This window comes from Dipodomys ordii, unplaced genomic scaffold, assembly GCF_000151885.1.
Source record: "Dipodomys ordii isolate 6190 unplaced genomic scaffold, Dord_2.0 Scaffold13, whole genome shotgun sequence".
NCBI classification, from domain to species: domain Eukaryota; kingdom Metazoa; phylum Chordata; class Mammalia; order Rodentia; family Heteromyidae; genus Dipodomys; species Dipodomys ordii.
In genome coordinates this window covers 13920145-13932999 of record NW_012267229.1, presented here as the reverse complement: position 1 = coordinate 13932999, position 12855 = coordinate 13920145, and the positions used below count along the sequence as shown (strand labels likewise).

General features: G+C 53.2%; 1 protein-coding gene across 1 annotated transcript in view; it reads left to right on the top strand.

Moving 5' to 3' along the window:
* The first annotated feature begins 441 nt into the window (after positions 1-441).
* The window catches only part of Nol4l (nucleolar protein 4-like), a 158722-nt gene continuing 146308 nt past the window's right edge, over positions 442-12855 (top strand). Inside the window, exon 1 of the mRNA XM_013010674.1 lies at positions 442-559. Within this exon, the coding sequence (XP_012866128.1) occupies positions 442-559 (118 nt within the window). The remainder of the gene's footprint in view (positions 560-12855) is intronic.

The window sequence follows — 12855 nt, the reverse complement described above, 5'->3', positions numbered from 1 at the left end:
TGTCTCTCAGCTCTTCAACTAGTGTTCTACAACTTGAACCACAGCACCACTTCCAGCTTTCTGCTTATGTGGTGCTGGGAATCGAACCCAGGGCCTCGTGCATGCAAGACAAGCACTTTTAACAACTGAGCCATCTTCCCACTCCCTTAGGCTGGACTCTTGGTGGTTCTTCTTCCCCTTTCCAGACTCAGGCACCATCTTCCTGGAAGCTTCCAGAACATCCAGGCTGGAATCCCTTGACCCTGACCTAGAAGTCTGTGCCACTCTATCAGAGCAGCTCTGTGATAGAGTGAGAGTCTTTGATGTTCTCTTCCACCCCATGGGGTCAAGGCCAGGTTGGGTTCCTTTTGAATCTGGTACCCAGGCAAGTGCTGGCTCATTTCTGTGTTGATGCATGTTTGCTGAGAAAGGAAAGAAGAGTTGGGCAAATGCATGAAGCCTATGGTACGGAAGGCGGGGGCTCTGGCCACGGCGACAGGGCTGCTAGCTGTGCAGACCAAACCCCCAAGCCAGGATGGGGAGCAGGTGCAGCTAGACTTCTATGATAGGAGGTGGCCGGGTAAGGGAGGGCCTGAGGCTGGGCCAGGCAATGTAGAAAGGGCGAGGGATATCTGGGGGACACACTGGGGAGTCAGGCAGGGGGCACCACTGGGTACCACAGACAAGAATGTACTAGGAGTGAAAGGTATCATGACTTGGAACTTCAGCCTATGTACAGATAGTAATCCTGCTGCTTAGGAGCTGAGTGACTCTGAGCCAGTGACTTGGCTTCTCTGTTCCTTGGTGTTTCCACCTAGAGGATGAGCTGGCCAGACTGGAGGCTATAGTTTACTGGTAGAGTATTTGCCTGGCATGTGGAGGACCCTGGGTTAAATTCTCAGCATTGTGGATAGTAAATGTTAGCACCTGGTTCTTTGCCCCCTGAATCTTTCATTCCATGGACCCTTGCCACAGACCAGGGTGGGGGACAGGGAGGGACTGCCCTCTCCAAGGGAACCCAGGTTGGCAAACCCTCCCACGTGTGGCTTGTGATGTCTACTCGCCACCCCCTGGGATTGTTGTGAGGACGGAGGAGCTAGGGGCTGGCACAAGCTACCATCCTTGTCCTTGGATGGTAGGACCATCTTCCAGGGAGCTTTCATTGAGAGCCACAAGGTCTTGGAAACCAGGAGTCTCAGCTTCCTTTTATGGGGCAACTGTTTGTCTTTCCTAGAACAGAGGACTGGTGATCCAGTAGGACCACCTGCCCCCCAGGGCTATTGAGAACCCCTTGGAACCTGGGTTCTAGATTTTGTTACATCAATGTTTACTTATTTAAGTGTGTGTGTGTGTCTGTGTCTGTGTCTGTGTATGTGTGTCTGTGTTGCTGCTCCTGGGATTTGAACTCAGGGCCTGGGCACTGTTCCTGAGGTTTTATGCTCAAGGCTAGCACTTTACCACTTGAGCCAGATTCACTTTTGGCTTTTCTGGCGGTTAATTGGAGATAAGAGTCTCATAAACTTTTCTTCCTGAGCTGGCTTTGAACCAATATCCTCAGATCTCAGCCTGGGATTACAGGCATGAGCTATTGGTACCTCGTTTATTTGTGTGTATGTGTGTGTGTGTTTTAGACAGAATCTCTATATGTTTCTTGAGTTGCTCTCAACTCATGTATGATCCTCCTGCCCCAACTTCCTGAGTGCTAGGATCACAGGCATGCACCACCATGCTTAGCTGGTTATGTAACTATTTTAAAGCCTTTGGTATGATACAGAATTCCAGAAAAAGAATAAGCCTGCTCCTGTGTACTGTTATGGAAGAGTGAAGGTATGCAGTTCCTGCCAGTAAACAAATAAATAACTCTTATCACAAATACATTCACAAGTGTGAGCTCTCAGGAGAGCCAGGATTAGAACTCAGGCCCACATAGGTCCTGCCTGAGGCCCTGTGATCACAAGAGCTCCAGTGTGTGCTAGAGGCAGTGCTGACCAACAGGGCCCAGGAAGGCTGCTGAAGGGGAAGAAGGAGGGGCACTGTCTTCACAGAGGACAGGACGCAGTGGCAAGGAAGGGCCTTCTAGATCAGGGACCAGACTGAACAAAGACTACAGCAGGAATGAACCCCACATTGGCAGAAGCAGAGCCTGGTCTAAGTTGCGGCAATGGGCAGATCTGGATGCCAATAGGCCAGGCCTACACAGTGGCTGACAGTGCCAGGCCAGGATGGCTCACAGCTGAGCCCCGTTCTCATTATCAGCCAGTGACAGCTCTAGCACGGAGCCAGCTGTCAACGTTCACACACCTGAGCTCTCCCATCCAACTGGCCTGGGACATAGACACCATGATATCTATGCAACAGGTAAGGAAAGCCACCAAGATGGAGCCTCTGGGCAGCGGACAGTCTGCTGACTGCCCCTGAACACCCTCACCACCATGGACCTGCCCTGAAGGACAAGCAATAGGGGAATGGAGCAGAGAGAGAGGGAGGCAAATGGATGGATGGGTGAATGAATGGATGGATAGACAAATGACTGAGGTCAGAAAAGCATAAGGTTGCTGTGATCATAAGGAAGTTTTGGGGCAGTTGTGAAGGCAGCCAGAGTTAGGGGACCCCAGCAGACACGTAGGCTGGCAGGGGGGCACTGGGATCGAGGAAGGGTGGATATAGCAGTCATGTTTAGAAAGGGTGAGAAGGCCCAGGATGCCTGGATCCAGGCATTAGTGGCTCACACCTGTAATCCTAGCTACTCAGGAGGCTGAGAGCTGAGGATCTTGGTTCAAAGCCAGCCTAGGGAAGAAAAGTCAATTAACCACCAAAATGCCAGAAGTAGAGCTGTGGCTCAGGTGGTAGAATGCTAGCCATGAGAGAGGGAAAAAAAAGCTTAGGGACAGTGTTCAGGCCCCAAGTTCAAGCCCCAGTACAATCTAAAGAAAAAAAAAAAGGCCTGGAGCTGGTTGCCCATGGTTCACACTTGTAATCTTAGCTCCTCAAAAGTCTGAGATCTGAGAATCAAGATTCAAAGCCAGGGCTGGGAAGGTGGCTCAGTGGTAGGGTGCTTGCCTTGCATGCATGAGGCCCTGGGTTTGATTCCTCAGCACCACATAAGCAGAAAAAGCTGGAAGTGGCGCTGTGGCTCAAAGTGGTAGAGTGCTGGCCTTGAGCTGAAGAGCTGAGGGACAGTGCCCAGGCCCAGAGTTCAGGCCCCACGACCGACAAAAAAAAAAAAAGAAAAAAACAACCAACCAACAAACAAAAAAGATTCAAAGCCAACCCTGTCAGAAAAGTCCTCCACCTCCAATTAATCAGCAAAATCCCAGATTGAAAGCATGGCTCAAATGACTGAGCACCAGCCAAGTAATCAAGCTGAGTGAGAAGCCCTGAATTCAAATCCTGGTACACACACACACACACACACACACACACAGAGGATGGTCTTGGTTGGGCGGGATACAGTGCTGGGGACCTGGGTTGTCAGGCTTGGGGGAGGGGCAGGACAGGATTACTGGAGTGGGAACTTAGAGGTGACCTTGATAATTAATATTGGCCTCAGGTTAGAGGCAGGCAGTGGGCATTGGAGGCCAGAGGGCAGTGGTGTGTGGTGGCTTTTTCCTCTGCATTTTTTTTCTGCAACTTCCTACAAGGGACCTCTCCTCTCAGAGCCTCTAGTTCTCAGTCTCTAAAGTGTAGATAGTGATGGAGCCTCCCTCTCAGTCATTCTGGCAATGAAGTAAGAAAAACACAGATCAGAGCTCTGGTGTAGAGAAGAACAGCAGTAACAATCAGGGCTGGGACATGGCTGTGGTAGAGAGCACTTACCTAGTCTATAAGAGACCCTGGGTTCCATCCTCAGCACAGCAAAAACCTTTATAAAAATTCTGCCAGGCTGGGTGCTGGTGGCTCATACCTGTAATCTTAGCTAATCAGGAAGCTGAGATCTGAGAATCGATGTTCAAAGCCAGCCTGGGCAGGAAAGTCCGTGAGACTCTTATCTCCAATAAACCACCAGAAAACCAGAAGTGGCTCTATGGCTCAAGTGGTAGAGCACTTGCCTTGAGCTGAAGAGCTGGGGGACAGAGCCCATGCCCAGAGTTCAAGCCCCACGACTGACAAAAAAAAAAAATTCTGCCAGGCTCCAGTGGCTCACGCCTGTAATCCTAGCTACTACTCAGGAGGCTGAGATCTGAGGATCACAGTTTGAAGCCAGCCTAGGCAGAAAAGTCCATGAGACTTTTTTTTTTTTTTTTGTCGGTTGTGGGACTTCAACTCTGGGCCTGGGCGATGTCCTTGCACTCTTCAGCTCAAGGTGAGCGCTCTACCATTTGAGCCACGGTGCCACTTCCATTTTTCTAAGTGGTTTATTAGAGATAAGAGTCTCACGAAGTTTCCTGCCTAGACTGGCTTTGAGCCGTGATCCTCAGATCTCAGCCTCCTGAGTAGCCAGGATTATAGGTGTGAGCCACTGATGCCTGGCAGTCCATGAGGCTTTTGTGTGTGGGGGGGGGTGGCAATTCTGGGGCTTGAACTCTGAGCCTGGGCACTGTCCTTGAGCTTCTTTTACTCAAAGCTAACACTATACCATTTGAACCACAGTACCCACATCTGGCTTTTTCTGTGTATGCAGTAATAAGGAAATCGAACCCAGGGCTTCATGCATGGGAGGCAAGCACTCTACCACTAAGCCACATTCCTGGCCCAAGACTCTATTTCTAGTTAATCACAGAAAAAAGATGCAAGTGGTGCTGTGGCTCACATGATAGAGTGCTAGCCTCGAGCAAAATAGCTCAGGGACAGTGTCTAGGCCCTAGGTTCAAGCCCCAGGAACCGAACAAAAAAAAAAAAAAAGTGGTCTGGGTGTATATGTGTGTGTGTGTGTTTGTTCAGCGTGTGCCAGGTACTGCAGAGAGCCTCACCCCCGTCTTCTCAATGGTCATGCCCAATACAGCCTGTCATTGTTACCTATACTTATACAACTCTATGCATGGCATAGAGTTAGCCCAAGGGCTGTCAGTCAATAGCCCATGGGTCCTGGAGGAGAGCGCAGCTGCAGGGCTGTCTCAGAACTTCCCTGAAGTGATACCCACTTGTCCTCCATGCCCAGTGGAAACCTCACAGGCTGCATGGTCACCCAGACGCTAGGGAGCTTTGCAGTCAGCGGGACACCTCCCTACTCCTATCAGCTTCTCTAGGAGCTGAGAAAGAACAGGCTGTCTGGGCCTGGGGCTGGTCAGAGCCTCAGGCTCATCATCTGGAAGACAGAGGAGTCTAGTCAGACTGCACAATTCCTAAGAGTGTGACAAAGCCCCTGTGCTCTGGTTTATATTCTCCAAAAACGTTGCTGCTAAAGGGAGTGGGCCCAATCTAGACTTCAGTCCTGATTGCTTGTCTTAGCAAGCCAGGGGACCTAGAGACGAGGGAGCCTATAGACCGGGGGCCTATAGAACGAGGGCTTTTAGGCCGGGAACTTCAAGTTCTACTCCTATACCTCCCAGCTGCAGCCCCAGGGGATGTGTGTAAGGTTCCTGCTACTTCAGGGGGTGCTCAGTCTTAATTCTTCTCCACTTTCCCTGCCTAGATACATTACTTCCCTTCTCTGAGCCTCAGTTTCCTCACATCAAATGATTGTTCCTCCCTGCTGGGCCTAGCCCCAGGGCTAGCCTAAAATGCTGGTTAGGAAACTCTGGCTCACTGAGAAGGCTGATTGCTGAGGCTGCAAGTGTGAGGGACAAAGGCCCTCAGGGCTGACTCGGCCCCTACCCCAAAGGATGGTGCAGTGTCCTGGTGGTTCTCCTCCACCAGCTTTGGCCAAGGCGGAAAGCCTTCCCCAGGGGCCCTAATGTCTGCCGGCCCACAGAGTCTGGGCTCTCCCTCAGGCACTTTTTCCTTTTTATTTCGGTGTGTCTGTCCCTCCCCGGGCAGGGCTCTAGTACGGCACAGGCAGCCTCTTCTCCCCACATCCTGCCATTTCTCCCTCTTCGCTGGCCCCACACCTTCCCTCTGTCCTGTGTCCTCTTCCCTTGCCCTGTGTCGCCTCCATGTGCAGGCATTCTTAGCCATCAAGATGGACAGACCTCCCCCACCAAGTGCCCTTCCAAGTGAGCCTGTGTGCCCCTCTGAGGGGGCTAAGGGCGGGTTCCTCCCTTTACTTAGTGTTTGGACCAGACAATGCCTGCTGCCTCTGTCTCTCAGTGGACCTTCCCCTCCCCCCTGCCCCCACAGCCCATCGGGCCCTCTCTTCCCTACTTCCCCCAGTCTGGGTAAAAGGACACCTTTTCTGCTTGCCCTTATGGAGTACGCACTCTAAAAATTCCCACGTTCATGTGCCCTGAGGGGCTATGAGCCTCACAAGCGGAAGGGATGTGTGTGTGTGTGTGCACATGCGTGTGTGTGTGCACACGTGCGTGTGCCCACCAGGGTTCCTGGCACACAGGAGGGCTCCTGAGAGGCTTGCTGGATGCCTGAATGAATGGATGTCTCCTGCAGCCTCCACATGGCCACCAGGGGCAGTTAGGGGTGCATGTGACCTCCAGCACAGCGAGGCTGAGCTATATTTAGACCTCAGGGCCAGGCTGGGATTCTGGGTAGAGGCAGTGCTGGGACCCCAGGGGACCTCCTCATTGTGGGGGGGGGGATGTCCCCTGTGTGAGAGGCCAGAGGCCACTCCACTTCCTGAGGCCACCATGGTCCCAGGAAAGGCTGGGCACGTTTCTCTGGGCCCCAGGAAGCCCTCTGGAGGGTTTTGTGTGTGCAGCATGTGTATGAGTAGAAAAAATGAAGTTCCAGGCTGGTTGGTCAGCTCTGAGGGGGGGCCAGGGCCGAGATAAGGGAGAAAAAGTGGGGGTTCCTGGCAGTTCCCATCCCCTGCCTGCCTCTCCTCCCCTCTGGACCTCAGTGGGCACCAAGCCAGGCTGGGCGCGGCCAGCAGGCGGGCGAGGAGGCTGCCCTGGCCCTGGCTGCTGGCTACCCGGCACAGGGCGGGCAGGAGGCAGGATGGATGTTCGCAATAATTACCCAGCTGCAGCTTCCCTGAGCTGCCGCCATAGCAACGGTGCCGGGCGCCCCAGCCGCGCGGCCAAGTGGCAGGAGGGGGGATGTGGGGCGCTCTGCAGGTCGGGAGGGGTGGCACAAGCCCCCTGGCTCCCTTTGTCTCATCCTCGTTTGTCCCCCTCCCCAGGGAAGGGAGGGGGACCGTGTCTGGCACGGGAGGCTGGCATGGCCCAGGGGAGGCTCCAGAGATGCCCAGACCCTACTGCTGAGGCCCGCAGGATGGTGGGAACAACTGTTCCCACCAGGGTCCCAGTGTTAGGATTCAACTTGGGACAAGATGGCCCTTCCTTTCCAGCTGTGGGTCACACACTCAGAACACTGCTGTGACCACACACAGTAGGGCCTTCGCTCCCCAGCAAGATCACACTCAGGTGGCCACTCTGCTCCTCTCGTGCCCTGAAAGCAAAAGGCAGCCTTCAGCAAGACTGGCTCTGGGTGGGGGTCTACCTGAGAGGTACCACAATTAGGGACTTCCAGAGCTATCTCTCCCACTCTAGAGGAGGAGCATAAATGTCCTGTGGATATTGAACTTTGGTAGATAAAGGCACTGCTCATCTCCATTTTATAGATAGGGACCAGAGAGGTCCCTATGATCTGTCTAAAGCCACACAGCTAAAAGATGGGCAGCACCAGGCACCTGTGGCTCACGCCTGTAATCCTAGCTACTCAGGAGGCTGAGATCTGAGGATCGCAGTTCAAAGCCAGCCCAGGCAGGAAAGTCTATGAGACTCTTATCTCCAGTAATCCACCAGAAAACCAGAAATATGCTGTGGCTTAAGTGGTAGAGTGAAGAGCTGAGGGGCAGCACCCAGGCCCAGAGTTCAAGCCCCACACATGACCAAAAAAAAAAAACAAACAAAAGAAGAAGTGGTGCTGTGGCTCAAATGGTAGCACATTAGCGTTGAGTAAAAGGAGCTCAGGGACAGCACTCAAGCCCAGAGTTCAAGCCCCAGGACTGATGAAAACAACAACAACAACAACAACAACCCAAACCATACAGAGCTCCAACCCAGTTCAGATCCTCCCTGTCCTACCATTGCTGTGAAGCTCATCCTGGCTTTTCTGGAAGCCGTTTGTCCCTCCAGGTTGTGCGGGTGTGCTGCTAAGTGGTCAGCTGACAGCGTGGGCTCCGTGGGCTCAGGGGGCAGAGTCAACCTCTCTGAGCTTTGGCTCTGCCCTGTGTGAGATGAGGGCGTTGCGGGCCTCTCCGAATGGTTTGTGTGCGGATTACAGAAAGCAGTGTGAAAGTGGGACACCTGGCCTGTGGGAAGTGCCAGCCGCCCTTACTGTTGAGCCATTGTTTTTCTTTTTTTGTTTGTTTTTAGGCTTGTTGTTACAACATGGAGAGGCAGACCTACATGCTCACCAAGGCCCCGTGAGGACTCCAGCTCCTAGGGTGTTGGGGGCACAGTGGGCATGGTGGCCATGTGGGTGTTGTGGAAATCCCACCAGCTTGGGTGTGGCTGGTGAGAGAGGAAGAAAGGAGACAAGGATGGGAAGAGATGGAGTCCTGTGCACTGGGGTAAGGTCCTGACACAGCTATGGAGGGACCCTCTGCGACCCCATCCCCAGAGGGGCAGTAGAAGAACCTTCTATAATGCAACCTGGGTGGAGACAATGGAAGGGAGGAGGTGAACTGCAGCCCAGGGATCCGGAGGTTCTGGAGTTCAACTGAGGCTTATTTAGGAACAGAGTTGTTTTGTTTTGTTTTGTTTGTTTGTTTTTTCAGTCGTGGGGCTTGAACTGTGGGCCTGAGCACTGTCGCTGAGCTCAAGGCGAGCACTCTACCACTTGAGCCACAGCACCACTCCTGGTTTTCTAGTGGTTTATTGGAGATAAGAGTCTCATGGACTTTCCTGCCCAGGCTGGCTTTGAGCTGTGATCCTCAGATCTCAGCCTCCTGAGTAGCTAGGATGACAGGCGTGAGCCCCCTGCACCTGGCTAGGAGCAGAGTGTTTGAATGTGGTTCTAGAAGCTGTGGAAAGTGGCCTGTGGCTTTCTATAGAGAAAAGTCAGGATGTGTGTGGTGAGTGAGTGAGTGAGTGGAAGAATGAATGTCGGCAGCAATGCCTGAGATCCAAATCCAGAGCCCTCTTTTCCACCTTCCCCTCCTTCCTCTCTCTTCCACTGCCCCCGACCTCTCTGGCTGGTTGGGCTGTCGTCATTTATCAGTTGCTGTCCTGGATGACCACAGTCTTAGGATAGAAGGATTCCAGCTCTGCAAACTGGCCAGTATGGATGAGTGCTCTGAGGAAAAGACAGTGGACACTGGGCTAACCTGAGATCTGCCTGACAGGGGTGCTTAGGAATCAGTAGGAGTTAACCAGTCAGTTCCTACATAGGCAGGGAGATGGGAGAAATGCACAGTCTGGTCTTTCCAAGGCTGGACCTTTCAACTCAGGCCCCTGGCCCACCTGCTGCTGGGGGCCTACTCTAGCCAGTAGGCCGGGCAGGTATTGGTGGCTCAGCTGCAGGTGCAGTGTCACCTGAGCCAGGTCATGGCCGCCCCATGGGTGGGGGAGGGGAGCCATACTTCCTGCCACACAGAGGGAGGAGAAGGGAGGGGGTAATGGGGCCCCCTTGGCCCACAACTTGGAGGGAGGCATTCATTGCTTGTCCAAGTCCTGCCTCACCCAAGCCCTTTCCAGGTGCTCAGAGATAGTGGAAATCAGGATTTGGTAGCAGGTGCAGCTCTGGCCACTCTCAGTGCCAGGTTTCCATCAGGGCTCTGCTATGTGACACTCAGGGGTCCTTGGTCAAGTCTCCCTCGCTCTGGGGCTTGATTGTCTTGCCTGCCAACAGGGCTGGTGTGGGACAGAACGAGGATGCGTGGAGAGGCTGGGTTCCTGAGTACAGCAGAATCTTCCCCTTCCTGGTTAGAATAACCAGGAGAGCCGTGGGACCCAAGGAGAACCCAGCAGAACCCCCGCAGCCCTGTGCATCTGAATGGCTGCACCCGCTCTGCCCGGGTACACTGTCAGCTTGGGATCCACATGGACACTGGGAGCAGGGCATGCCTGGCCAGCCACGGTGCACAGATGGTGAAGGCACAGGAGGCCAAAGCTGGGGGCTGTAGCTGGACTCCAGGCTCTAGGCCCTGCTTCCTCTAGAGGCCTTGGCTGCCTGGCCTGCCCCCACCAAGGGCAGTTGATCTACCAATCTTTTTAATTATTTATCTTTTTTTTTTTTTTTTGTCAGTCATGGGGCTTGGGCCTGGGCGCTGTCCCTGAGCTCTTCAGCTCAAGGCACTCTACCCCTTGAGCCACAGTGCCACTTCCAGTTTTCTGAGTGGTTTATTGGAGAAAAGAGTCTCAGGGACTTTCTTGCCCTGGCTGGCTTTGAACCGCAATCTTCAGATCTCAGCCTCCTGAGTTGCTAGGATTACAGGTGAGCCACCAGCTGGCTGACCTGCCAATCTTGATACAAAGCCTAGCGAGATTTCGGGAGTCCTCTCCACCTGTGACCATGTCCCCTGTGACCACCAAGGCAGCCAACTGAGAGCCTGGATGGACAGGCATGAGCTCCGTGCCTGGGAGAGGACAGAGCTAGGACACAAAGTCTAGCTTCTATCCGCTCTGCAGGTCCGGCTCCTGGGCCCTCTGTCGCTGGCTGCCACCCCCACAGTAACCTAGCTGCTGTCTATCCTTCCCCATCACCTTTTGCCTCATTTGGCCTCACTTCTGTTTGCTTCTTTTCTTTTTGTGTCAATACTGGGGCTTCAACTCGAATGTTCTCACTTTCTTTTTTCCACTCAAAGCTGGTGCTCAACCTCTTGAGCCACCCCTCCACTTTGGCTTTTTGCTGCTTAATTGGAAATGAGAGTCACACCTTTCTGCTTGGGCTGGTTTCAAACCACAATCCTCAGTACTCAGCTTTCTGAATAGCTAGGATTACAGGCATGAGCCACTAACACCCAGCTTTTTGTTTGTTTGGTTTTTGTTAGTTGTGGGGCTTGAACTTAGGGCCTGGGCGCTATCCCTAAGCTTTTACACTCAAGGCTAGTGCTCTACCACTTTGAGCCACAGTGCCACTTCCTGTTTTCTGGTGGCTAATTGGAGATTAGTCTCATGGAGGGCTGGGAATATGACTAGTGGTAAAGTGCTTGCTTAGGATACATGAAGCCCTGGGTTCGATTCCTCAGTACCACAGAAAAAGGTGAAAGTGGTGCTGTGGCTCAAGTGGTAGAGCACTAGCCCTGAGCACAGAGAGGATCAGGGACAGTGCCCAGGCCCTAAGTTTAAACCCTAGGTCGGTGGGGGGCGGGGTAGTCTCATGAGCTTAACTGCCTAGGTGGATTTTGAACTGTGATCCTCAGATCTCAGCCTCCTGAGCAGCTAGAATTACAGGCGTGAGCCACCAGTGGCCCAGGGCTTTCTGTTTGTTTTTTGACAAGGGATTGCTAGGTAACCCAGACTGGCCTCAGATTCTCAGGTGCTGGGATTACAGGTGCGAGTAATGACGCCCTGCCTCAGCCCCCCCCCCTTGTTGTTGCTCAGATGTTACAAGCACAACCCACCTCCTTGTCCTTGCACGGACAGTCCCTGCGGCCTGAAATGCCCTCCCCCTTTTCCCATAGTGCAGCACCTCACCCCTGCACCCAGGGCGCTCTCCCTGCCTGCAAGATGCTGCCTCCCTTCCCATTTGAGGCTGCTCAGCTTCTGTTTTTCTTCCTAGCGCACTCATACTTTTCACATGTCAGTTCAGCCTAGGACATCTGCCTCCCTGGGCCCCATGTACTCTGTGACGCTGGGTCTCCCTCCCTCCCTCCCTCCTTCCCTCCCTTCCCTGCTTCTCTGGCATAGAGCAGGCAGCACTTGCCATGTGTGTTGAATGCCTGTATGGGTGAATTCCTCCCTCAGCAAACCTTTACGATCGCCTACCGTGGGCCTGGAGAAGGAAGCCGGGCAGATGTGTTCCAGGACACACAGCAGAGCACTGGTCTGTGGATGGGCTTGTCATTCAAGCCCTTCTCCACTTCTTCGCTGTGTGGTCTGAGACTTGGCGCTTGCCTTCTCTGGGCACCACAGCTTTCCCTCTGGGAAGTGGAGCTGAAAATACTCACCCCACTGCCCAGCCTCTCCCACCCTCAGGACCCCCACCCAGGCACTTACAATCTCCCCCCACACACACCCAGCAGACACGAGGACCTTCCTTTCCATCGTTTCCCTTTATTTTTCTTTTGCTTCCAGGAAAAATGCTTGTTTATTTATTTTTGAATAGGTAACAAATGTGCATGGCTCAGAATTCAGCTCATGCCGGAGAAACCCAAAGAGAAGAAAGCGTCTCTCCCGCAGTTGCCCTGCTAAGCACCAGTTCCTATCTTCATCTCTCGCTGCACCCCCCCCCCATGATTGTTTTATGCACACAGGAGTCAGCGCAGACTCAGATCTCCTCTTTTTGAATAAAAATCCAAGTGTGGTAGCACACACCTCTAATCCCAGCACCTGAAAGGCTGAGGCAGGAGAACCAAGAATTGGAGGTCAGCCTGGGATACAGAATATCACCCTCTCTGAGCAGGAGGGAGGTAGGGAAGGAGGAAGAGGAGGAGGAAGAGGAGGAGGAGGAGGAAAGGAGGAGGAGGAGGAGGAAGAGAGAGAGGAGGGAGGGAGAAAGGGAGAACATGTATGTGGTTCTGTTCCCCATGCTTTTTTTTCCCCACTGGGCAATGTAATCAGATGAATTTAAAGCAGGGGTGAGGGGGAATCTTTTTTTTGGGGGGTCCGGTTGTGGGTCCTCAACTCTGGGCCTGGGCGCTGTCCCTCAGCTCTTCAGCTCAAGGCTAGCACTCTACCACTTGAGCCACAGCGCCACTTCTGGCTTTTTTCTTTTTGC